Source organism: Plecotus auritus, assembly GCF_963455305.1.
Source record: "Plecotus auritus genome assembly, chromosome: 4".
Taxonomy (NCBI): Eukaryota; Metazoa; Chordata; class Mammalia; order Chiroptera; family Vespertilionidae; genus Plecotus; species Plecotus auritus.
Genome location: NC_137775.1, coordinates 68378948 through 68406724, shown reverse-complemented (window position 1 = coordinate 68406724; position 27777 = coordinate 68378948). Strand labels below are relative to the sequence as shown.

General features: G+C 39.7%; 1 protein-coding gene across 1 annotated transcript in view; it reads left to right on the top strand.

The window, feature by feature from the left end:
- The window catches only part of KCNQ5 (potassium voltage-gated channel subfamily Q member 5), a 553624-nt gene that overhangs the window by 328090 nt on the left and 197757 nt on the right, over positions 1-27777 (top strand). The window contains exon 2 of the mRNA XM_080664487.1: positions 23612-23702. Within this exon, the coding sequence (XP_080520613.1) occupies positions 23612-23702 (91 nt within the window). The remainder of the gene's footprint in view (positions 1-23611; positions 23703-27777) is intronic.

The window sequence follows — 27777 nt, the reverse complement described above, 5'->3', positions numbered from 1 at the left end:
TTTACTTCCACAATTCATATATATATATATATATAAAACTAGAGGCCCAGTGCACAAAATTCATGCACAGGGGTGTGTGTCCCTCAGCTTAGCCCGCACCCTCTCCAATCTGGGAACCCTCAAGGGATGTCTGACTGCCCGTTTAGGCCTGATCCCAGTAGGCATCCTACTGGGATCGGGCCTAAATGGGCAGTCGGGCATCCCTCTCACAATCCAGGACTGCTGGTTCCCAACTGCTCTCCTGCCTGCCTTCCTGATTGCCTCTAACCACTTCTGCCTGCCAGCCTGATCACCCCCTAACCACTCCCCTGCTAGCCTGATTGATGACTAACTGCTCCCCTGGCAGCCTGATTGCCCCTAACTGCCCTCCCCTGCAGGCCTGGGTCCCCCCCAATTGCCCTTCCCTGCAGGCCCGGTCGCCCCCAACTTCCCTCCTCTGCCGGCCTGGTCACCCCTAACTGCCCTCTCCTGCAGGCTTGATCACCCCCAACTTCCCTCCCTTGCAGGCCTGATCACCCACAACTGCCCTCCCTTGCAGGCCTGGTCCCTCCCAACTGCCTTCCCCTGCTGGCCATTTTGTGGTGGCCATCTTGTGTCCACATGGGGGAAGGATCTTTGACCACATGGGGGCAGCCATCTTGTGTGTTGGAGTGACAGTCAATTTGCATATTACTCTTTTATTAGATAGGATAGAGGCCTGGTGTATGGGTGGGGGCTGGCTGGTTTGCCCTGAAGGGTGTCCCAGATCAGGGTGGGGGTTCCCATGGGGCATGGGGCAGCCTGGGCAAGGGGCCTATGGTGGTTTGCAGGCTGGCCACACCCCCCGGTGACCCAAGCAGAGGCCCTGGTATCTGGGATTTATTTATCTTCTATAATTGAAACTTTGTAGCCTTGAGCGGAGGCCAGGGCAGGCCAGGCTGGGTAGGAAGCTTGGCTTCCTCCATCGCCAGGAGCAACCCAAGCCTCCTGCTCTCTCCAGCTCCATGGCTGCTGCCATTTTTGTTGGGATTTATTTATCTTCTATAATTGAAACTTTGTAGCCTTGAGCGGATGCCAGGGCCGGCCAGGGCGGGAAGCTTGGCTTCCTCCATTGCCGGGGAAACCCAAGCCTCCTGCTTGCTCCATGGCCATGGCCATCTTGGTTGGGTTAATTTGCATACTTGCTCCTGATTGGCTGGTGGGCGTGGTTTGTGGGTGTAGTGGAGGTATGGTCAATTTGCATGTTTCTTTTTTATTAGTGTAAATATATGTGTGTTTGCATGAAATATTCACAAACATGTGTATAAATACAATGTCTTGATAAAAAACAAGTTGAAGCACCAATGTCAAAACTCTATTTTAAACTTGGACAGCACCTGTTGTTTATTCATCTTTCAAGTATGGCTGACTTCCGGGATGAGATTTAAAGATGTGGTCCCTTACTAAGTTTCTTTTTTGGCAAGTCATCCAATCAGTATGTGATAAATTTATACCTGAAACTGATGAGCTGAGGAGTAAGCTGAAAAATAGCCAACTTGCAGTTCCTAACTATAGTTCAGCTTCCATAAAAAGGAACCTTTTGGTTGCTCCTCAATTTCAGTGTATTCCATTTTTAAGGTACATTTTATTTTAAAAATGGCAAATTCAGGTATTTCTTAATACTCAATAAGCTACTTGTACCTAAAACACAAGTTTTTCATCTGAAAATGTAACCAAGTTTGAAAGTAAATGAACTGAAAACCCCCCTAGAAAAAGGAAATATTTTTGTAAATATTATTGTAAGCTTGGAAAGCCATTGTTTCCTTCATATCCCTAAGATACTATTTTAAGGGAATTTTTTTAATTTGGGAAAAAGACATAGTATATGAACATTGTGTTGAGTGTAAAAAAAATGTATACACATATATTTGGCAAAGTATACAGGTGTAACATATGTGATTGGACCATGTAATTGCAAAATTGTATTGTTTCTGAAATACAATAAAGGCAATTTCATATGTTTCAACCTTAGAGTTTACCTCACTCAATGGTCTCTCCTCACTTCAGTAGACACTTTGCCAATTTTGTTGGGGTGGTATGTATCACATCCCCAATTTGGGTCAGAATTCCTCTTTTCTGGCTTTCTCTACTTCTATGTCATTCTATTCTGACTCTTGTTATCTCCTAAAGATTACTGGACAGGCTGGTTACTTATAGTAGTTCTGATATGCTGATCCAGATATGCTTGATTGGCAGATTATCAGACCTCATGGACACAGAATTAGTCCACTAATGTTGCTCTTTCTCTATTACCTGTCCCTATTTCTATTACTCTCGATTCTATCTAAAAGCTTATAGAGGATCCTAGAAATTCAAGTACCTAAGGAGACTTTGCTGGATGTCAACCTCTGATTCCCTGATGTCACTGTGAATTGCTTGGTAGAAAGGCCTGCATAGAAGACTGGCTCTTGTACAAATGCTGTCAAGAAATATTTCCTCCAATTCAAAAAGACATATACTTTCCTGGCCAGTGGGGGTGTGTTGGGTTTGAGAGGCAACTAATCAATGTGTCTCTCTCCCATCAATATTTCTCTCTCTCTCTCTCTCTCTCTCTCTCTCTCTCTCTCTCTCTCTCTCCACCCTCCTCCCTGCCTTCCACTCTCTCTAAAAATCAAAGGAAAAAATATCCTCAGGTGAGGATTTTTTTTAAAAGGCATATGCACCCCTATGCTTATTGCAGCATTATTTTTTATAACCACAATATGGAAGGAACTTAAATATCCATTGATAGACAAATGGATAAAGAAGAGGTGGTACTTATATGCAATAGAATATTACTCAGCTATAAAAAAGAATAAAATCTTGCCATTGTGACAACATGGATAGATCTAGAAGGTATTATGCTAAGTAAAATAAGTCAGACAGAGAAAGACAAATATAGAATATTACTTATCCATAAAAAAGAATAAAATCTTGCCATTGTGACAACATGGATAGATCTAGAGGGTATTTTGATAAGTGAAATAAATCAGACAGAGAAAGACAAATACAATATGATTTCACTTATTTGTGAAATCTAAAGAACAAAATAAACAAACAAAATAGAAATAGACTCATGGGCCAAAACTGGTTTGGCTCAGTGGATAGAGCATCGGCCTGCGGACTCAAGGGTCCCAGGTTCGATTCCGGTCAAGGGCATGTACCTTGGTTGCGGGCACATCCCCAGTGGGGGGTGTGCAAGAGGCAGCTGATCGATGTTTCTCTCTCATGTTTCTCTCTCATCGATGTTTCTAACTCTCTACCCCTCCTCTCCCTTCCGCTCTGTAAAAAATCAATAAAATATATTAAAAAAAAGAAAAAGAAAGAAATAGACTCATGGATTCAGAGAACAGACTAATGGTTGCTAGGTGGGAGGGGGTTGTGAGGCTGGGTGAAAAAGGTGAAGGGATTAAGAAGTACAAATTGGTGGTTACAGAAATAGTCACAAGGAAGTGAAGGATAGCATAGGGAATATAGTAAATAATATTGTAATAATCATGTATGGTGTCAGATGGGTACTAGATCACTTAGTTATATAAGTGCCCAAATACTACGTTGTACACCTGAAACTAATATAATATTGTATGTCAACTGTAATTGAAAAATAATTATCTTAATATATAAAAAGCCAGGGGCTGTCACAACCAAAACAACCAGTCAGACTACAGAACACAGGCTGTGTGGGGCAACAAGGCCAGCAGGGGAGTTAGTGAGGGACGACCAAACAACTGAACAAGCAGGCTGCGTGGGACGACCAGGCCAGCAGGGGGGCAGTAAGGGGCAACCAGGCCGGTGGGGGGGAGGCAGTTAGAGGTAACCAGGCTGGCAGGGGGGGCAGTTGGGGACAACCAGGCCGGCGGGGGAGGGGCAGTTAGGGGTGATCAGGCCAGCATGCAGAGGCAGTTGGGGGTGATCAGGCAGGCAGGCAAGTGAGCAGTTAGGAGCCAGCGGTCCCGGATTGTGAGAGGGATGTCCGACTGCCAGTTAGGACCAATCCCCGGGATTGGAGAGGGTGCAGGCTGGGCTGAGGGGACCCCCCCCCCATGTACAAATTTTGTGCATGGGCCTCTAGTTTTTTAATATACTTTTATTGATTTCAGAGAGGAAGGGAGAGGAAGAGAGAGATAGAAACATCAATGATGAGAGAGAATCATTGATTAGCTGCCTCCTGCATGCCCCCCACTGCAGATAAAGCCTGAAACCCGGGCATGTGCCCTCCACTAGAATCAAACCTGGGAGCCTTCAGTCTGCAGGCCCACGGTCTATGCACTGAGCCAAGCCGACTAAGGCAATAATTATTTTTAAGAAGCAATATTCTCCTCAAACTCCAGCATGCTTATGTTTATTTGTCCCCTATATTTCATTCTCCACTGCTCCCCACTATGATTACAGATCAAAATAACTACTAGCTTCCATGGATTAAGTATGTAAACCTGATGTGATTGTTTAATAGTTTGATTACCCCCATGTATGTATTACATATTAGTATGCACATGTATACAATATTGATACAACAACCTGAAAATATAAATTGCAGTGGGTTTTTCCCATGTGGAGTTTCAGTAATACCAAATCTAATTACCCCAGTGAGGAGAGTTAGACTTTACAGGAGGTGCTTAATATGACCCAATGAGTATTGTGACAGATATCTGTTGGTAGAAATAGGAACAATTGTATGTTATGGCTTTTACATGGTATCAAAGGTTGCACTGCCTTCCTAGCTACTGGTAAAGAAATTCTCTAACCATAACGGCATTTGTCACAGCCTCTACCTCTGCAAACCACTATCAATCCAAATGCAAGCTGCCATGCCAGAGAGCTGGTTTTCAAATTCTTCTTTTCAGAAATCTAATGTAGAAACAGGCAACATATTAAGAGAATGAGCTGTTTCTATTTATTAGTGAATAGTTGAATATTAAACATGGCATTTAAATAATACAAGTTAATGAATAATTATTGAGTTACTTCATTGTATGAAGGAAGCCCTGGTGGGTAATACTGGGGCCTAGTAGGTGTTTAATGAATTTTTCTTAAATTAAAGTTAAAGAACTAAGGCAAAGGCCTGTTCTCAAGGACTTTATAATCCTCTCACAAGAGTACCATGTGTTTGTATAATACTTTTATTTCATCACATGCATAATCAAATCTTACCTACCTGTGACACGTATTAAACTTCTCATTTTACAAATGAGGAAACCAAAGCTCAGAGGAGATAAGAGATTTGGCCAAGCATTCTGTATTAGTCAAGGTTCTCCAGAGAAACAGAACAAACAGGAGATTATATGTATATTTTATATATATATATATATATATATATATATATATATATATATATATTAGAATCATTTGTGTGTGTGTGTGTGTGTGTGTGTGTGTGTGATATTTATTATAAGGAATCAGCTCCTGTGATTATGGAGGCTGAAAAGTTTCAGTCTGCCACCAGCAAGCTGGAGACCCAGGAAAGCTGGTGATGTAATTCAGTCCTAAGGCATGAGAACCAGGGGAGCTGATGGGATAAATCTCAGACCAGAGGCAGGAGAAGGTGAGAGGATATGTACTAGTTTATGCAGTGAGGCAGGAAAAGGGGGGTGAGTTCCACCTTTCTATACTTCCTGTTCTACTTAGGTCCTCAAGAGATTGGACAATGTCCACCCACATTGGGAAGGGCAATCTACCTTGCTGAGTGCACCAATTCAAAGGTTAATCTCACCTGGCAACACCTCACAGACACACTCAGATATAATGTTTAACCTGGGCACCCCACAGCCAATCAAGTGGACACATAAAATTAACCATCACAGGTTCCAAGGTAGGAAGTAGTGAAGCTAAATTAAAATCCAGGCCTTCTAATACCTAATCCAACACGGGTTCCACCTAACCTTCCAGACTCACTAAATGAAACTAAAAAGAAAATATCTTGGCAAACAGAAGAAAACAATATCCATTCATTTACTCACCAATGCCCCAAACGAGAAAAAAAAAAAAAAAAAAGAAGAACCACTTTCAAAAGCATGTGGCCCTTATGTAATAATTTACTGGCTTTAGGTTCCTGGTTATCACAGTTATATCAATTGACAGGATTATAAATTTTTTCATTATTAAAAAGAAAATCCATGTCTAAAAATTTTTAATTTTACTCCATGGAAAGAAAAATGTTAAAACCCTAGGGTTTACAGTACATTTTAGAGATGCTATGGATTTTTTCCAAGCATTTAATGTTAAAGAGTTATTCTCAGATGCAGTTTAAAAGTACGTATGTACATAGGCACATTCTAGCATTTGCTTTTTTATTGGAGGGTAAGGGTTTTATAGAAATCCTTTACAACACTGAATTATTATGGAAAATCATTTTGAAATTTGAGAGCATTAAATTAATTTATGTTTCCCAAAGCTTCATGGCAAAGAGAGATGCTCTGGAAAACTTTTCAAATGCTTAAAATTTTATAATGATGGAAAACTTGCCTGACACACATTGCAGATAATAGTATCTCATTGATTTACTATTACTCTTCTCTCAATTAATGTTTTCCACCTTGCGACATTAAACAGAGAAGACAAAGATCAAATACTCTTCTGATCAGCTGGTGCTTATTTTATCTAAATCAAATGACAAAATGGGAATAATAAAGAAAGGAAATTGGTTTTCTCTTAGTCCTGTCAATCAAAAAGTAGTATTAAATTTAGTTCTGCCAAAAAAACTTTCAAATGTGTAATATCACCTTGCCAGCATTTATTTGTCCTTTGGTTATTTTTATATATTTTTCAAATATTTTTATTGACTTTTTACAGAAGGAAGGGAGAGGAATAGAGAGTTAGAAACATTAATGAGAGAGAAACATTGATCAGCTGCCTCCTGCACGCCCCCCACTGGAGATCAAGCCTGCAACCAAAGTACATGCCCTCAAACGGAATCAAACCTGGGACCTTTCAGTCCACAGCTCAATGCTCTATCCAGTGAGCCAAACCGGTTAGGGCTATTTTTATATTTAAAGAGACAAAAAGCATTCAGTTCTATAGACAAATTTTTTCTCACATTTTAAAATTACTTTAAATGAGAACCTTTAAATCTAAAACAAATTCTGGAGTAAAAGTACACTCATGATGGGCTTTATCACAAGGACTTGAGTGGGAGGAGATACACTGAAAACCTTTCTTGGGGATGAGTTACAGATCAGGAGGATTGCAATTGTCTTGCCAGCTGAGAATGGAAATCACTTTGTGGCCCGCTCAACTCTAAATATAGGGTTAGCAATCTACAGCTGGTGTACCAAATCTGGTTCACCACCTGTTCTTGTAAATAAAGTTTTATTAGAACACAGCCACACCCATTCATTTACATATTGGCTGAGGCTGCTGCTACAACTACAGTGGTAAGTAGCTACAAGAGAGATGGTATGGCTCAAAATATTTGCTATCTAGTCTTTTACAGAAAAGTTTGACAGTCCCTGCTGTAAATCTTTCTCCTTTGCCTTCCTTTCCTGCAGATGGCAATAATAAGTGGGCAAAGACAGCCTAGAATATCTTATGGCAAGAAGTAGAAAATAATGTTTTGGTTTGGGGTTTTGTTTGTTTGTTTATATTTGTATTGATTTCAGAGAGGAAAGGAGAGGGAGAGGGAGAAAGAGAGAGAGAAACATCAATGGTGAGAGAGAATCATTGATCAGCTGCCTCCTGCTCACCCCACACTGAGGATCAAGTCTGTAACCCAGGCATGTGCCCTGCCCAGGAATCGAACTGTGACCTCCTGGTTCACAGGTCAACCTCAACCACTGAGCCACGCTTGCTGGGCAGTTTTGGAGGTTTTTATTGTGCAGGTGATGCTTCTGGGTCCCTGCCAGCCTCATGCATTGAAGAACCCAGGAATCAGAAGCCATTTCTGACCCTTCAACATCACAGTATCCAGAAACCACTGAATTGCTGACTGACAGGGATGTTAGGGTTCATTTAGTGCATCTCTGCCTGCTTACTGATAAGAAAATTGAGATATGCTTCCATTTTAAGAGAGAAGGATCAGTAACTATGAAAACTGAGGATTTAGGACTAAACTTCCATACAATTATCACTTGCAACTTTTACATCATCCTTCACCACTTAACATGATTTAGTTTTAACTCTGGACCTGAAACAATACAATGAAGTTTAAACAACTCTAAAATCTTCACTGAAGGGCATAATATTATGTTAAACACAGCTACATTTTGTCTCCCCCCACTTTTTTTCAGCTGTGTTTATATCTACATGAAATCACCATCTTCAATGTTTTGAACAAACACACATACACACAAATTTATGTCTATCTATATAGCAGCAGCAAGAGAAAGCAGACTCTTTTACTTACTTACCTAGTCAGTCCTGCAAGTGTGTGTACAGTTTTTTAAGCTGACTGCAAATATATTTTTGGAGGCCAAAAGTACGTGCTGTCTAGTGTCTGTCTACGGCTTGCCAACTTTGCTGGTCCATAAAATAATTCAGTGAATCTACAGTGTGATGCTGGCTTTGAGCTTTCTTTCAACTGGGGTCAGCAAGAGCAACAAGTGCCATTGTGGGCCAGTCCCGAGAGAAACATGTATCTTCCATATCCCCTGGGCAGGTACTTACATGTGTAGTAGTTTCAGGGTTTATGGTTATTACTCTCTGGAGACATCTGTCTGCTGAGTTTATTTTTTCCTGATGTTGTACCACTTCATAAAGTCTACTGCCAAAAGTCCTTTAACTAGTCAGGAAGATTTTGTTTTCTGCTGTTTTAGTTACTTTTCTACTTTATTTCTGTAAGCCAAATAGAGTAGAGAACACCAGTAGCAATTCCCACTCCACAGCCATAGCCTGCATAGCATAACCTGGTTTCATTTGGTTACAAGTTTTTATTCTGTGAGAGCTTTAAAACTCCCATTGCATGATGGGTTCTCTTGTGTATATGTGCAACAAAGAGCTGCACAGAGATTTCCCATGAAGTGTGAATGCTCTCAGAAAACCTTTCAGGGAAAGCCTATTTTTAAAGCAATTAGGTCATGTGGGTTTAATCAGTTGAAAGGAACCAAATTCATAATAGAATTTTTATTATCAAATATAGTACTTTAAAAATAGCTTTTTGTTTGCAGGGAAGAATAACTTTACGACTATTTTTAGCCCCTTTTACTTTTGTTCCCAATAATAATATTTAAATAAATGTGCTTCAGAATTTCTATTTTTTGTTTTCAGATAATGTAATGGTTATTATCATATATTCATAACAAATGGCAATGATTAAGTCAATATTTGTCTAATAAATTTACAACCTTTTTTATGGCAAAACAATTTAGGCCAGACAACTATCGTCAAACATCTTTCAACATATGTTTTCAACCTTTGTCATAATTCACTTTCTTGCATAAACAGACCCTTTGAAACAAAGCATGGAAAATTTAATCCACATGGGTTCATAGTATCAAAACTATTAGACTGGATTACTTTCCATGGTGTCGGCACCAAAATTATCTCTTGAAAAGATGACTTTAAAAGGAGCATTCACATAGATTTTAGAAATACTGTCTCTTCCTCTCCCTTTACGGGTAACTTTTATTTCATTCATAGCTATAATTAGCGCATTCTCCTGATGTGGCCCCTTTCCCAGTCAGTTGGGGCAGACTGCTGTTCATTAGCATGACAGCCTGGGTCAGCAGTCATTCATGGTCATTTGAATGATGAGTCTCTGCCTGGTCAATTACTCATGCCCCCGAACTGACGGCAGTCCAGCAGCTTCACAATGTCCTACTTTAGGGCAGCCTCCCATCGTTTCCCAGGAATTAGGCTAAGGAGGGACAGCACCCTGAGGTTCAGCTCACCAAAGCTGCTGTGTGTCAGGAAGACACCGTGACAGGTCCTACCTTGAGAACACCATCGCACAGGTTCGAACCCAACTAGGACCTTGTCATTCCCAAGGGTTTGCTTAGGCACACGGTTGAATTATTTCAGCCTCTCAGACTTTGTTGAGCACTGTTTCATGTTTTACATTTTCAAATATCGTGCTTGATAAGCAAAGATCTTAAGTCACTTTAATTCTTGGTCATAAATATTATCCGTGTGACTCAAAACTTGTTGGAATCAGGTAGCAATTAGGTGCCCATGTGATGTTCAGTGAGCATTTTCAAACTCATTTGTGTATTTAATGGTTACGTTAGGACACAAATTTTTTAGTTTAATGCTCTCATTTCATTGTTAAAACAGCTGTAGGGGAGAGGCAATGGGGTTTGTGAGGCTAAGTGGGACAGAAAGCTGGAGCCTGGAGACAGACCACGGACTTGTGACTCACTGACTGTGGCTGCAGGCAGGAGAAGCAGCGCACAGAAGGGTGACGTTCGGTTATTATATCACATTATTATATTACAGCATGACATTGTGCAGAAAATAGAAAGGAAACAGGCCTGCCCAGAGGGCCTCTCTGGAAGAATGGAGGAATTAATGTTCTGATGGGGATCTTAGAAACCAAATAGGTTTGGAAATAACGGCAGGAGAGAGGAACCATACGTTTTAAAACAAGGAATTGGCATGATGAAAGCCGTTCTTCAGGGAGCAGGGCCGGAAGGCCTATGCAGGCTGAATTTCTAATGCACTATTGCTTTGGCTCGATGGAGCGATGGAGCGATGGAGCGTGAAATTTCACTTCTGCAATTCAATAAATGGCACCTTCTTAGTAAGGCCTCCCCTGGCACTCTGTCCAAACTTGCAAATCCCCCAAGTCTGCATCCTATTCTCCTTCTCTGCTGTATGTGGAGCCCCCCCCTCCCCCATAATCCCCCCTCCCCACCCCACCTTAGCAGTTATCACTCTCTAACACTGCATGCATTTTAGTATCTACATTGTCTACTAGTATGACCCAGTCTTCTACTAGAATGTAAATTCTGTCAGTGCAGATATTTTAGTCTATTTTATTCACTTCTATACCTACAGCATATGAAACACTGTGTTGTTCATAGCAGGCCCTGGGTACTACAAGTGGCATAAATAAATGAATTTTTTAGTACTTGTACCAGGCCTGCTTCTGGGTATTAGTAATAAAGTGGCAAATAGGGAGATAATTTTCTGCCCTCAAGGAACTAACATTCTAGCAGAGGAGCCCAAAACATGTAAGAATTCCAGATGGTGCTGTTTGCTCAGAGGAAAATATAACAAGGTAACAAGAATATAAAATATATATCAAAAATAGAATGCTCTCCTATTGCATGCATTGAATATATGACAGTAGGAAAGAACAATTTTGTTTTTTATTTTAAATGCATTGTCACTAAACAGTATACACCAGTTTTCAATCTCTGTTTTGTTTTCTGGAAAGGACACAGAAACAGCTTACCGAGGCAAGAACCTGACTGATGGGTTTCTAAATTGCAGACCTAAGGCCCTTTAAGAAATAATGTTCAAGTTGCCTTGTTCTTCAGCAAGACCATTCATTCCCAGTCACTCCATTCAGCGATGACTGCCTGCATAGTCTACCAGGATGTAAAACGTGCTTTCATCATCTACCAGGATGAAAAAAAAGCTTTTTGACTGCTATCAAAAAATACATTTTTAATTTAATTTTGATAGGCTGTGATTCATTCAATTGATTTTAGACCAAGTGAGTGTCTCCACAGAATTCAGAATTGTGATCGGTACCTGAAGATGGGGCAACAATTGAAAAGTCTGAACTTCCCCATCTCAAGACCACTTCCCAAGGAGGTAGGATCCTTTTTTTAAAAACACAGATGGAAGCAGACAGAGAACATAGAAGTCAAGAAAACAATTTATTTTTTATTTATGTTTGTTTTTAAGTTACCTGTTTGTTGTTATTGTCACCTGTTAGTTTCAGGTGATAATATAGTGATTAGACATTATATAACTTAGGAAGTGATCACCCCAATGAGTCTAGTACCCATCTGACACCATAGTTATTACAATATTTATAGACTACTAGTATATTTTCTATGCTGTACTTTACATCCCTGTGACTGTTTTTGTAACTAGAGATTTGTACATTTTAATTCATTCCTTTTTTTACCCATCCGAAACCATCAAAATGTTCTCTATCTATGATTTTGCTTCAGGAAAACTATTTTAATAAGAGTAAGAACAAAAGACAGAAACCTATTAGGAGAGCTAGAAAGAAGGAACATTGAAAGAAACCAACCTTGTCTATTCAGACATCCTACCCAGAAATTCTCCAAAGAACTCAGACATTTACTATGCATTTTTAACCGTAGGGACAATGTAAGGCATGTATAGACCTTCTGTTGGGGACCAGTGCTGTTACAATTACACAGAGAAAGCAGAGCTATTCAAATTCTAACCTCTTTGTGTGTTGTTGTTGTCGTTGTTGTTGTTGTTGTTGTTTTACATCAAAAAGCATGATTTTCAAACTAAAAGGAATTTTTTTAATGTGGTTCAGAGAAAATGAAATTATATAATGGGCTAATTATTGGCCACTTTTAACAAGTTAGTGTCACTTGGGTCAAATTTATTATGTTATAAGGCATCAAATGATTTGTGGATGAAACTGAAAAACTTTTTTTAAAAATATATTTTATTGATTTTCTACAGAGAGGAAGGGAGAGGGACAGAGAGTTAGAAACATCAATGAGAAAGAAACATCGATCAGCTGCCTCCTACACATCCCCCACTGGGGATGTGCCCGCAACCAAGGTACATGTCCTTGACCAGAATCAAACCTGTGACCCTTCAGTCCGCAGGCCGACGCTCTATCCACCGAACCAAACCAGCCAGGGCCTGAAAAACTTTTAATAAAATTTAATAAACCCTGAAAAAATGCAATTGGTGCCAAATGACCAGAGAGAAGAAACTATTCTGAGTGTCAAAAAGAGTAATGAAAGGGACTCTGGACTTTGTATATTGATACGCTCAATAACAACTAGAACTATTCTAGATAGTATAGTAAGCAAATGATTTCTAATCAATTCAAAAGAATGACTATGATTCCTAGAAAGCAGCACAAATTCACAAGAGCAAGAAACATTAAACTATGCTTATTTCCTATTTGAATAGATTTGCCAGTTTGCTATATCGAAGGAATAGAGTAGATAAAATGTCTTAATTTCAGCAAAGCACTGGAAAGTGTTTTATAATATCCTTGAAGAAACTGGGGAGAAATTCAAGCAGGATGATAAGACTCTTGGGAGGATTTGTACCTGTGAGAAGTCTCCAGAGATGAGCCGTGGGGTTTGTAAGAAATCTCTGAAGACAAAAGTAAGACATTTGAAGATTCTTGGAGCAGGGAGCTGGTAGCTCATGTTAGGTATAAATGAATCAAAATGAACATAATACAAAGTTTAAAAAAATAATGACTATAAAAAAACTTTTCAAAAATCCAAGTGAGAGAAATCTATTAGGTTTAGTTTACGTTAAGCAATATTTGAGTCAATAGTGTCACTTGCTTCTTCTTGAAAAATGCACCTTTAAGCTGCATTAATACTCCTCTTCCAAGAAGTAAAGAGTAGTGATAACCAAAACCACATCTTTATCATTTTCATATTTAATCAAGTATATCCCAAACACCCTGTGTCATCCAGAAAGAACTTTAGTCTGCTAACAAAACACATATGGATAAAAATAAGCAAAGGTCTGTCTTCCCACCAAACTGAAAGCCCTGTTGGGCACAAACCATGCCTAAGTTCCCAGTGTCTATAAATATTTGTGACTGAAATAATATAGTGAAGGCAAGGTAATGATAGAATGATGCAAAGAAATCAGGGATGAAGGTAATCCATAAACATGTATACCAGAAGGATCTGCACCATTATTAACAGGGATCGCAAATTCACCTCTCAGCTTCCTAGGAGCCCGGCTGGTATTGCTCAGTGGTTGAGCGTCAACCCATGCACCAAGAGGTCACCAGTTTGATTCCCTAGTTGTGGGCTCATTCCCCAGAAGGGGGAGTGCCGGAAGCAGATGATCAATAGTTAATGTTTCTCTCTCATCAATGCCTCTCTCTCTCTCTCCCTTTCTCTCTCTCTCTCTTTAAAACCAATAAAAACATACATTTTAAAAATCACTGTCTCCATAAAGCAACACCCTGTCATTTTTTTCCTGAACTAACAGATGATGTTTTGGTTTAATGGATCATGGAATTTCAATTGCTTCAAGACGCTTGTCTTCAGAGACTTCTTACAAAATAATGGTGGCTCATCTCTGGAGACTTTTCCCAAGAGTCATATTATCCCGCCTGAATTTCTTCTCTTTTTCCTCAAGAATATTATAAAACACTTTTCAGTGCTTTGCTGAAATCAAGACATTTTATTTATTCTATTCCCCTATTATAACAAGGTGGTAAGCCTATCGAAGCAGAACACAACATAGTTTTGTTTCTTTATGGTGGTTAACTTTTATTTCTTTCTAGAAATCATGGCTGTTCTTTTGAATTTACTATAAATCATTTGCTTAATATTATATCTGGAATATTCCTAAAAGTTGTAATTGAGCTTATCAATATACAAGACTAGAAACCCCTACTTTACTCTTTTTCTGACACTCAGAATATTTTCCTCTCTCTGGTCCTTTGGCACCTGTTACATTTTTCAAGATGTATTAAGTTTATTAATAACAGTTCTTCAGTTGTTATCCTTATAACATAATTCTAGACCCATCAACATGCTACTTCATTGAATAAATACAATGTGAAGTATGGAGAAACTTAAAATATAGTAATTGATTGAATGCTTTTTATTCCTCAAGAAAATAGCAAAAAATCAAACAGTTTAGTAAAAGTATCCCATGAGTGATCAAGGGAATGAGGTCCAAGTCCTCAGGTTGTCAATGGCCAGGTTTGCTCCAGACCCTGTGGTGTGATAGGGAAAATACAGGAAAATAAGCAAATGAATATCTTCAAGACAGTTCTCTTTGAAACCAAACTTTTGCTAGCAGCAGTGGAAAGTTTGAACTTGGATTCCCTGGCAAGAATCGTCAGTGCAGATCTTTCATGTTCATGACTCAATGCTAAACCTTTTGCTCAGACTGGGTCAAACTTTGAGGGATGCAGGAACACACTGGGTATATCTACATAACAGTGACAAGAAGAATGACAAATCTGCACAATGTTCTATATGCAAAGTAGACAAAGAACTGGGCTTGGTAGATTTCATCTAAGACTGACGGGGAAGTCATGATAAAACCAAGTATCTGAGAAACTAACATATGGAGGAGGGAGCACATGTCCTTGGTAGCAGGGCCTGAATGAGGACCAATGAGTCATGGGCCTGGATAAGGAGACCTGACTCAGACGGGAAAAGAGAATTCCAACAGTCGAGCCATCTGTAACAGTATTGTGCTGCCTTAAGTCCTGGGAGGGTTCTGGATGCTGGAAGGGTTCAAGAAGAACCATCTGCACAACGGTCCATTAGTGATTGCTTAAAATTAATACCTGTCTTGAGAGGAGCCCAGTCAGAAATTCTACTAGCCACAAGGATTATCTGATCCTGAGTGAAAATCAGGCTGAGTGTGTTCTCTGTCTGTGTGTGGAGTTCAGGGACTGCTCTGAGGGGAGGATCGTGAACTACCATGCATCCCCTTGCCTTGTCCTAGCTCATTTACATCAGCCATAGTCCTCTACAGAAACACACTGTGTGAGCAGAGACCACTCTTTCCCATTTCTTCTTCACACCACACTCGTGTAAAATACATTTCATTTTTTTAAAACTGTTAGCTGATGATACAACTTCACAAAGACAGTATTTATTGATAAGGGTATTTGGTAATATTTAGGATTTAATGCATTTCGAAAACAGAATTGTGCTGTGTTTTTATTTTTTATTTTTTAAATATTTTTATTGACTTCAGAGAAAGGAAGGGAGAGGGAGAGAGAAATAGAAACATCATTAAGAGAGAAACATTGATTTGTTGCCTCCTGCACGCCCCCTACTGGGGATGGAGCCCACAACCTCAGCATGTGCCCTGACCAGGAATCGAACCATGACCTTCCGGTTCATAGGTCAATGCTCAACCACTGAGCCACACCAGTCAGGCTGTGCTGTGTTTATAAGCAAATATTCTGAATCACCTTTACAGACACCAAAAATGTCATATTTAATTTTTATTGTTATGCAATGGAAGCTGGGCATGCTGTGGATAGACTTCATGTGCAAAATGCCTTTCTTGTATGGAAAAATTATGCAGAAGGATATTTTGCGAAGTGCCCAGTTTAGAAAGAAAGGTAAACTTGAGACACTGGAAATAAAAAAATGAGTTTTAGCCATTCATCCGATGGTAAGGCTTTAATTTCATTAGGCAGCATGATCTCTAGAAGATGTCATGCCAGCCAGTGGGTCATCTACAGTCACTAAGGCTAGCATGTGTATTTCAGCCATTATAATTCATGATGCACTTGTGAGCACTTCCATCAAATGTGCTGAAGTACACACTTTATCAAAGCAATACTTAAAAATGTATCAAAATCAGAGGCAGGGTCGAATTTCCTTTGGAAGTTTTTTCTGAAGAATGATTTCCTTAAAAAACTCTATAACTACTTCTTAATAACATTTCTTATCTTAATCCCAAGATTCCATTCCCTTTAAGACTTTTAAGATCTCTCCCCTCCCAAAGCTTTTTTAATGGTTCACTTACATGGGCCGTTGTGCCGTGGAAAGCTGAAAGTCCATCCAAAAACTTGCAGAGAGCGCCTTCTAGGTGGAAACGTGTGGTTGTTTCAGTGCACAAAGCTCGTTCTGTAAATGTGCCTGCTCCACTGAGCTAAATTCATTGAGATGTCTACTCTAAACACCAGCTCCACTTCTCCTTTCTTCATTGTGTTATTCATAATTGCTTGTGAGTGGCTGAGGGTTGTGCTTGTGTGCATGACATAGTGTAACTTGCCATGGTTCATTTGATGAAACATCAGTTGAGCTTTTCCAAATGCTTTGTTTCCATATCATTTTAATTCTTGCTAAATGAACCCATGCTTAAAGCACAAGCTTTGGAAACTGGACATTATCTATCTCACAAGCACCATGATATTTCCAAGTAAAGCTTTTTTATCTAATTAAATCTGACAAATTTATTCTTAATTAACCCACAAGAAAAGGTGGTGGTGGTTGTTTTATTGTGTACACTTATAGGCCATTGAACTAATAATATTTTTATCATAAACTAGAGGCCTGGTGCATGAAAATTCATGTCCTGGAGAGGGGGGGCGGGGCCCTCAGCCTGGCCTGCCTCCTCTCACAGTCCGGAAGCCCTAAGGGGCAGGAGGCGACCCAGCGATCAGGGGAAGGCGACTCCCCATCACACTGCTGCTGCCACTGCCGGCAGCACAAGCCTCAGCCAGCCCTGGTTACCTGAGGCTTGCCTGCACCTAGGGCCGGCCCTGGGCAGCTAGGCAGCTGACATCTGAGACTTGCCTGCACCTCGGGCGTCAGCTGGGCAGCCACCATCCGAGGCTTGCCTGCACCTTGGGCCAGCCCTGGGCGACTGGGGGTCTGAGGGGACTTGGGGTCTCCAGAGGCAGGCGCGCAGCAAGGCCAGGTGCCTGCCGCCCCTGTGGGGCTGAGGGGACTGGGCGCCGCCATCTTTGAGGGCGGGGCAATAAATTAGCATATTCCCTCCTTATTGGCTGTGGGTGCCACCATCTTTGAGGGCGGGGCAGTCAATTAGCATATTCCCTCTTTATTAGATAGGATGCCCTTCTTCTCCTCTTACCATATTCAATGCTTTCTGAAGAAGAATTTTGGTCAAAAGATCTGCATCAAGAGAATTTCTTCAGAAAGAAAATAGAAATTATTGCTTCAGGCAAAATAAAGACCAATTACTATTACAGAATAATTTTGAAGGAATATGGATCTTACAGTATCTCGGGATTAATGTATAAAAGAAGAAATATCCCTATTTTTTCTAACTTGTCTTAAAACTTACCTGAGTAAGTTGGTGACCCATGCCAAAATTACCCATTTTCCAGATCTCAGCCCCTCCTTCCTGATTCCTACCATAGGCATCTGTATTATTGTATGTACCATGGACCCTTCAGCAGTCTGATAAAGCCTATGAACCATCCCTAAGAACAACATTTTTAAATGCATAAAACACATGTGATTACAAAAGAAAAAGTGATGTTGAAATGCTACTATTAAAGTATTAAATAAGTTTCTGATATAGTAGCACACATGCTTCTTTATTAATACATTAAAAAATAACCCCTGGCATTGAGGCTAATAACTACAATAATCCTGACATAGTGATGAGCAAAATCAATATTCAAGATGAAACAATTATGGTTTCATCTACAATTGTAAAATGGGGTATGAAAATATCTATGATTTCTATGAATGGAGAAGTCATAAATACTTCTAATACCGTCATGGTTTGTTGCCATTGTTAGTGACAAATACAAATGCAATTTTCCCATCTATATTCACAACCCCCCTAAATCCTATCCACAGACCCCTTCAAGGCCCATGGACCCTAGATTAAGACACCCTGCATCCAATGACTCTTGCCTCTGCTCCCACTTTTATACAACCAGTAGAGAAATGGAGTGGGGTACTAGTCAGTGGTCAGCATGCAGGGGACCCTCAGAAGCAATGATGTCAGCAGTCACACTCAAAACCCAGCAGGGCACCATGTCACTGCCAATGAGCCTGACGTCTAAACACTGTCACTTCCCCGGGGCTATTCCATGTCAGTTCAGTGCTTCCCCAGCCAGAGAGTCTGTCTCTGGTATAGAAAACCATGTTCCTTGTTCTCCATAATGTCATTCTCCAACATCAGGAAATGTTTCCCAAATATCCTTTTTGTTTATTTAGCTAAACCTTTCATGCTTGGTCTACAATTTTCCTGAGGATAACATCTTCCACACACTAACTTCCTCTAGGAAAGAAGTCCTTTCATGTCTCCAACCAGACTTTGTGCCCAAGGTTTAGATCCCCAATCTCTATGGATGCCTTAAATAGGATTTATCCTCTTCTCCCAAAAATCAGTTTTTCCTCCTGACTTTTCTCCTCCTGACTTGTTAGGAGCATCACCAATGGTGATGGAAGCTTCAGACTTTCCAACCACCACACCTCCTTCCCAAACTTTACTCCCCAACCCAATAACTCGGAAAGGCAGGGAGCTCCTATATTTATTCTATTCTCATTTCTACCAGTTACTTTACAACCTAATCTAGATCACCACTACCCTTGCCTCTGCTACTCAACTATTCAAATACATCCTAACATACATTGCTGCCAACTTGATTTTACCAGAGGCCAATGCCACTGAACTAAAGACAGACCTTGCCATACAAGCTTTTCCCCTGATCTTGTCCACAGACCCAGTTCAGCCACCGGACTGACCCAGTGCTGCAGTCTAACTCAATAACTTTTTGTTCCATAAAACAGAGAGCAAATATTTTACCTTCTTTATTTTCTGACTTGTTGCCTTTCTCATATTGTACCCCCCTTCTGGAATTTGTTTCCCCAGAAGCTTCTCTAGTCAAAGCCCTACCCTTCCTCCAAAGACCATCTCAAGCACCACCCATTTTTGGAGACTTTTTTTTGATGTGCTTCCACCATTCCCAATTTGGTGGAATAGAGCCCTCCCCACTTCAGCCTCTATAGCATTTTTCTTATGACTTATCTGCCTTAATCCTTCATTAAGATCCATATGTTCACCTCATCCATGGCACTATATTTTCAGGGTAGGGGCTGCTTTCATTCATCCTGTACCTCGGTAGTGCATGGCAGTCTCTTTTACAATGGGCACTCAGTGCATGTTTTCAGTTGAACTGAAATGATCCCTATACAGAAAGTGAATTGCAGGAATGACCTACCTTACACTTTCCATGTGCCACCAAAGAATAAGCTAGCTGGCAGGTGTTCACTAATTGTAATTTATTGATTAACTAGTGAATTTTAGTGACACTGTGGTTGCACCTGGCCTTAACCCACAGTCTCATGGACTAGTCATTCCAACCATTGTGCAACTCCTGCTGGACCTTCAGGACTGAGTTTGGTCAGTGCTTTTTTCAGAACATCTTTCCTAACCCCAAGTCTGGCTTCATGGGCATGTAGTCCCAAGGACCCAACACATAGAAGGACCCAACACTTGGTGTCATGTTCTGCTGTCATCATCTTGACATTTTTAGTAATTTTTTAATAAAGGTCCCTGCATTTTCACTTTGCACTTGACTCCACAAATTAACTATAGTTAGTTGTGCCTAACCTCTCTGTTCTGTATACTTCTGTCACCTCTTGTATTTTTCCTATCTCTGCAATCATCACTCAGAACTTTACTTTGCTGTTTACATCTGTTTAGTATTCTGTGTGCCTCAACAGATCCTAAGTGCTGAAGGGGGAAAAAAGGAATCCTATTTATTGTTATATACCCAAGGCTGAGCATAGTATTATATACATAATTAATATTTGCTGTTTGGATAAGTGGCTGAGTGGCTGAGGGAAGGAAAAAGGGAAGGAATTAACGAATTAGTGGATGTATTTGACAATCCACAGCCCTTTGGACAGCTGGAGCATTGGAGGTGTTTGGCTTGCAGTCCTCAGATGGGCCCCTACAGCAATAACAGAATTCTAGTGCAGAAACTACTCATTAGAAAGGGTAAGATCAGCTCAAGGAAGAAAATGGGCAAAGTAATGACATGAAGCAAAAATATTAAACAAAAAGATTAATGAAGAAGGAGCTAGCAAAATGAGTCATGGTATAGATCTGTCTTAAGTACAAAGGTAGCTAGTATTTGGGATGCTTTTGGAAGAAGGAGGTGTCTTAGTGATTAAGCAATCCCCCTGCTTGCTTTTCCTAATGTTTTCTGGGAAGACTGGACTCATGGGCATGTGTCAGTAATAGGCACTCACCAGCCGAGAAACATGTGTCACTGTCTTTATTTGATGCCACATCATCCTCCAAACTATCTTACTGATCCCTGATTTTCATCTTCTCATTAGGAGTTTGTGAGTCAGATAGGGACAATGGAATTTGATTCCTGGTTTGTAATTTCCAGTCCATCAGGACCAATTTAATGATCTAAAACATCTTGAATCATTATATGCATGAGTGAAAAGTCTGATGAGTAGTTATTAACATTGTGTGCTAGGTGTTTTTCACTAGTGAACTCCTTTCCCTTACAGGCTTCTGTTTGGAATGATAGCTACTTCCCCTCTCAGTGTGAAGAGACAGACAAGTATCCCCAAAAGTCTATCTGAGCCAACAGTGTTATTGCCATTCTCATCTATGCATACTCATTCTGCAACACTGGCATGACAGACAGACAGGACAGACAGAACCCTCTTTCTGCTACACAACCTTAAATGAGTTACAGAGTGTTCTTAATTCTCAGTTTCCATATCTGTAAATGGGCGTAATGATATTTCTATTCCATAAATTTGTGAGAATAATGTGGGTGATGCATGTGAAAGGGGCTTAGACCCATGTCCAGCTTGTAGAAAAGGCTCTGTGGATATTGGTAATTGTTTTAAGCACATAGAATATAAGCAGTTTGAACTTGCACTCTAGTTCTGTGTTGGGATAGATATAAAGAGATAAGGAATACGTGGTATTTGTTAGGAGTCAGGGAACTTTTTCTCTGAAGGGCCAGAGAGTAATATTTTACTCTTGTGCACCATACTTCTCTGTCAAACTTCTCAGTTTTGCAGTTGTAGCATGACAGTAGCCATAGACAATGCAAAAACAAATGGGTGTGTCTGTGTGCCAATAAAATTTTACTTATAAAAATAGGCAATAGAGTCCAGATTTGTCTCCAAGACCATAATTCACCAATCACTTGTGCTCCCAGTCAAGTGCAGTAGAAAGACTTATAAGACTTGCCAAGGTGAGCCAGAGGATGTGTGAACCCACTCCACTGCCATACTAAACAACGTGGAGACTGATATTTTCAGGGATGTTATATGAACTTCCCAGAGAGATGTAAAAGTGAAAAATATGGCCTAGAACAAGTAGCTCAGGTATTGTTAGATTTGTTTGTTTTTTTAATCTTGCATTTCAGGATAAATAACTTCAACTTTACAACAGAGTCTTCCTTTTTTCTTAGACATTTTCTTGGTAAATTGGCTCCCCCTTTGGCCCTCAGAAGTTGCATATTTCTAGGAATAAAAATCTCTGTAGATTACTTGTAGAAAAGTCTGTTCCTGACTTCTGCTCCCTGTCATTGTGTATGAACAGACAGAGCTGAGGGCTCCTTTCTCTAGTAGTTTGACAATAAGGAAACAGAAAACATGTGGGTATCAGAGGAAATTTTTCCCTTCCATTATTATTATTTTTTTTTTAAATATATTTTATTGATATTTTACAGAGAGGAAGGGAGAAGGATAGAGAGCTAGAAACATCGATGAGAGAGAAACATCGATCAGCTGCCTCCTGCACACCTCCCACTGGGGATGTGCCCGCAACCAAGGTACATGCCCTTGACCGGAATCGAACCCAGGACCCCTCAGTCCGCAGGCCGACGCTCTATCCACTGAGCCAAACCGGCCTCGGCTATTATTATTATTATTATTATTATTATTATCTTCACTAATAAAAGAGAAAGATGCAAATTGACCATACCTTCATGGCACGCATCAGCCAATCAGGAGTGAGTATGCAAATTAACCCAACAAAGATGGCGGGTTAATTTGCATATGCAGGTGCTGAGAGGCCAGGGGCAGAGCGGGATGCTTGCTTCATCGCCATGGCGATGACGCAAGTGTTCCGCACCACCCCAGCCACTCCGGGCCTCTGGGCAGCATGGGAAGGCAGAAAGGCGGCTCTGGGCTGGAGCAAAGGCAGAAAGGCAGCTCCGGCCGAGTGAAGGCGGTGCCAGCAGCCAGGGGAAGGAAGGCCCATTCTTGCACGAATTTTCGTGCATTGGGCCTCTAGTTATTATTATAAAGAAATAGCCCTGTCTGGTTTGACTCAATGGTTAGAGTGTTGGCCTGCACACCAAATGGTCGTGGGTTCGATTCCCCATCAAGGGCACATAACTCAGTTGCAGGTTTGATCCCCAGACCCAGTCAGGGGGAGGGGGGCGCCAGAGGCAACCAATCCATGTGTCTCTCTCATGTTGATGTTTCTCCCTCCCTCCCTCTCTCTCTCTCTCCCCTCCTCCCTCCCTTCCACTCTCTCTAAAAATCAATAGAAAAAAATATCCTCAGGTGAGGATTGAAAAAAAAATAAAATAACAAATTAGAATCCATGAGCAATATCAGACTCTGAAAATGAGCCAGGGACTTAGAACAACTATTTAGAACAGTTGACGGGTCACTAGAAGATAAACATGAGGCAGATTTGGCTTCTCTGAAGAGAGAGCAGCTGCGGCACTTGCTCCCGGGATAGGAGTTCAAGAGCACACTGTCTGGGCCTTTCTCAGAACCCCTGCTTGGGAAGATGTTTATGGGAAATTCCCAGATTCTAGGATGTGGACATTTAAATACAGCATGCAACACACACAACCTTCGCTTCACCAATGAAGTTACAAAGGACCCCCATTTGTATCCTACATCATATTGTATTTTGCTATTAAAAATGGCTGGTCCCTTCCAGGGCATGTATTATTTCATCAATCACATGTGCTGAGTCACCTGGATCTGGTGCTTTACTCGTTAGAAAGAAGAAATTAAGTCTATCGTGATAAGGCAAGGTTCTCATCAGATTTCTCTTTTTTGTTGTCATTTTACAGCTTTCTACTTGTCTTTGGTTGCTTGATTTTGTCAGTGTTTTCCACCATTCCTGAGCACACGAAATTGGCCTCAAGTTGCCTCTTGATTCTGGTAAGTGAAACCTATGAACAAAAGTGTACATAAAGTTTATATAATATAAGAACTGTCGACAATATTTATGCAATGCACACAAAAAGTTCTATCTAGAAAAAGGAGAGTTACTGTGAAGTATAAAAGTTTCAAATATCACTGAAACCTTTGCCTACCATTTTAACCTTTAGTCAATATTCAGGATTTCTATTACAGAGTAATATCTTGTGTTATAGCTACATCACTAATGCAAGTAAATACTTGGAAGCAGTTTTAATGATGTTTATCTATGGTAACAAATTATAAGAAGAATCAGTGTCCATGAGGTCTCTCATTACATTGCTAAAAGTTACAGTATAGAAAGCACTTTCCAAATAACCACAATTTGGCTATAGCTAAGTATAATTGGCCAAGAACTATAAGACTATAGCACCTGGTTCATGATCTTTTCCATTTTTTTAAGTGTTTCTATTGATTTTTTTTTAGAGAGAGGAATGGAGAGAGAGAGAGAAACATGAATAAGAGAGAAACATCATTGATCAGCTGCCTCCTGCACACATACATTCTCCTCCCCCCCCCACACACACACCCTGGGGATGGACCTCACAACCTGGGCATATGGCCCAACCAAAAATCAAACCGTGTCTTCCTGGTTCATAGGTCAACGCTCAACCACTCAGCCGAACCAGCGAGGGCTCCTTCATGGTCTTTTCAATAAATGGAATGCATTATGAGTTTTGCTGCTAATACAGTTACCTGGCGAGAAATTCTACATTTTGCTGTCAATCCTCAGCCACACAGAAGTGCTTAGTTTATTTTAAAATGGAAAAAGACCCAAGATATTTTATTCTTAATTATTCTGGAATTTTTGAGCTCTTAAATTTTCTATTGCAACTAAACTATAGCACTGTATTCTCAAATCACACCCAATTGAAAGTTTGGTTCATTTATAACCATTTTGACCTTTCTTGCTTAGTTCAAAAATATCAGCCTTGATAGTCTCAGAACTGTCTGAATGAACTGTAAACTTGAACTCACTTCCACTCTAAAACCTGATGAACTACCAAGGAAGAGAGAGAAAGAGAGGATGGGATAAAATAGCTTTGTGCCCTAATAGAGATTGGCTATGTGCAATAATAAGCATTTAATACAAGAAAATTATTCTTGCCTTGAAGGTGGAAACTGAAAGATGTCAACTAGTATAACCTGAGCAGAGGGCAGCTACTCTTCTTACCTATGTTTCAGATGGCTAGTTTTTGCTGATATTACCAAGACCTCATCAAGTCTCAGTCTACATCAGGGAGAAATCATTTTTGAGCCTGGAACAAATCTATTCCAGTTTGTTTCATACAAATTGTGCTCAGCTGTATATTGCTTACTCTTTTGAAACTCAACATAGAGAGCAGATAGACAGACCAAAGAGCACACTGTTCCATTTGCAAGATTTCCATTTGGGTCACAAGTGGCCTTTTAGCCTCATACACCCCTTTAATAACAACAAATGATCTGCACACAAGGTCTAAGGCACAGCTGGCTTTTATGTTTATATACAGAACTACAACTAGGAATTTTTGAGTCAAAATATAAATCTGATTGTTAGACTTAGAAACATGAAAAAACTAGATCCACTGTATGACCAATGAGAAATAGTATGCGTAAATCAAACATAGGCATGCCACAAAAAGGTGTCTCTTATAACCATGACAAGAATCCAAAATGTTAGGTTTACCTTCTCTAAATCTCTGAAATATAAACTCAGTCATTGCTAATGAGTTTGTAAATAGTCCTAAAGGAACCCATGTTAGTAAAAAGCCCAAAGCTGGTTAGTGTCTTGATTTTAAAACTTCTGAACAATTGATCAGAGTTTAATAACTAGAGTGCATTTGAGAAGATAAAAATGTAGATGTCACACATACCTCAGTCTTTTTTTTTGCCAGCTTTATTGAGATATAATTGACATAAAACATTGTGTAAATTTAAGATGTATAGTGTGATGATTTTATATATGGTAGATGTTGCAAAATGATTACCACAATAAAGTTAATTAACATGTCATCACCTCACATAGTTACCATTTGTGTGTGCAGTGAGAACTTTTAATATCTACTCTCTTAGCCACTTTCAAGTATACAATACAGCATTGTCAACTACAAATACCATGCTGTACATCAGAGCCTCAGAATTATTTGTTTTATAACTGGAAGCTTGTACCCTTTGACCACTTTCACCATTCCCATCCCCCTCTGTTTCTATGAATTTGGTTTGGTGTTTTTGTTTTTTATTGCTGTTTTTTAGATTCCACATAGAAATGAGATCATACAACATTTGTTTTTCTCTGGCTGATTTATTTCACTTAGAGTAATGCCCTTAAGGTCCATCTATGTTATCACAGATGGCAAGATAAATTTCCTTTCATAGCTGAATATTTCATTGTATACATACCACAGTTTCTTTAAGCATTCATTCATTGGTGAATGCTTGGGTTGTTTCATGTCTTGGCTTTTGTGAATAATACTACAATGAAGATGGGAGTGCTGATAGGTCTTTGCGATTCTGACATCATTTCTTTCAGGTATATATCCAGAAGTGGGATTGCCGGATGATATGGCAGTTCTATTTTTAATTTCTTGAGGAACCTCCATACTGTTTAACATAGTGGCTTTGCCCATGTAAATTTCCACCAACAGTGCAAGAGGCATGCTACAAAAAGAGGCATGCCACATCCTGGCCAGCATTTGTTATCTCTTGTTTTTTTGATAATAGCCCTTCTGACAGGTGTGAGGTGATATCTCATTGTGGTTTTGATTTTCATTTTCTTGATGATTAGTACTGTTGAGCACCTTTTCTTGTATTGTTTGCCATTGTATATCTTCTTTCGTATTGAATACCTTTGGATTTAGTCCCTTTATGCAAATGAGCCCTTTGTTTTGAGCATGGTGGTAAGTGCTGCAGATAGAAAGGTGTTGCTGCATGGCTTTTCTTAGGGAGAGAGGATGCTTACCCTCCTATTTTCAAGCTATAGTGGTGATAAATTGTCAGGGTGCGTTTTAATCCAAAGTGTATTCTTAAAACCTACCTAGAAATATGCAGACTATGATGCAGGTCTAAGATCGTATTGATGTTATTCTTCTTCAGTAACGTTTTCTCCCAAAATTATGTTTTATTCAAACAAAAAAAAAATCAAGTCTAGCCTTTTTATTCTTTAGTAATTAATAAATTAGATAACATAGTATATGATGAAAGTTTGATCAGCTGTAGAATATTGGGAGGGGGACAAGAGAAATCTTAATTATTTAAGGAATTTCATTTATTCTTTTAACTTGCACGTTTGAGATAGTTCATCTGATTTCAAAGTATGTCTATACTCTGAACATCTAATCAAACATGACTCAGAGAACACAGTTCTCATTAGTTCCCAAGATGGAGCATATCTAAAGAATTGCCACCCAAATAGTAATAAGAATGGCTTTAAAAGTGTTTGCAGAAATTTACAATAAAATCACTTTTGTGTACTTTTGGTCACAAGTACAACAGAGGAGTAAATTTGGGAGAATTGAAGAGTGTTATGCTAAGCGAAATAAACCAGTCAGAGAAAGACAAGTATCATATCATCTCTCTCATATGTGGCACCTGATGAACAAAATAGATCTAGAGACATGGAAGCATGGAACAGACTGTCGAATCTCAAGGGAAGGCGTGGGTGGGTGGGTTGGGAGAAATTAAGCAAAGAAATTATATGCATAACCCATGGAAATAGATAATAGTGCAGTGAAGGCCTAGGGAAGGGGATCAGTGGAGAGAAAAAAGGGGATATCTGTAATACTTTCAGCAATAAAGATAAATTTTTTAAAAAGAAAACCAGAAAATGAATCACTACAGGGAAAAAAAGATATAAATTAGATAGATAGATGATAGATAGATAGATAGATAGATAATCATATATGACAATTATATATTTTTCATAATTCTGTCCCACTTGGGGTTTTTTTTAAATGTATTAAAAGATGTTCTTATATTCTAACTCAGATTCTATTTCTGTGCAAATAAAAGGCACCCACACTTCTGTCAGGGAGCACACTCCAGCCAAACTGGCCCC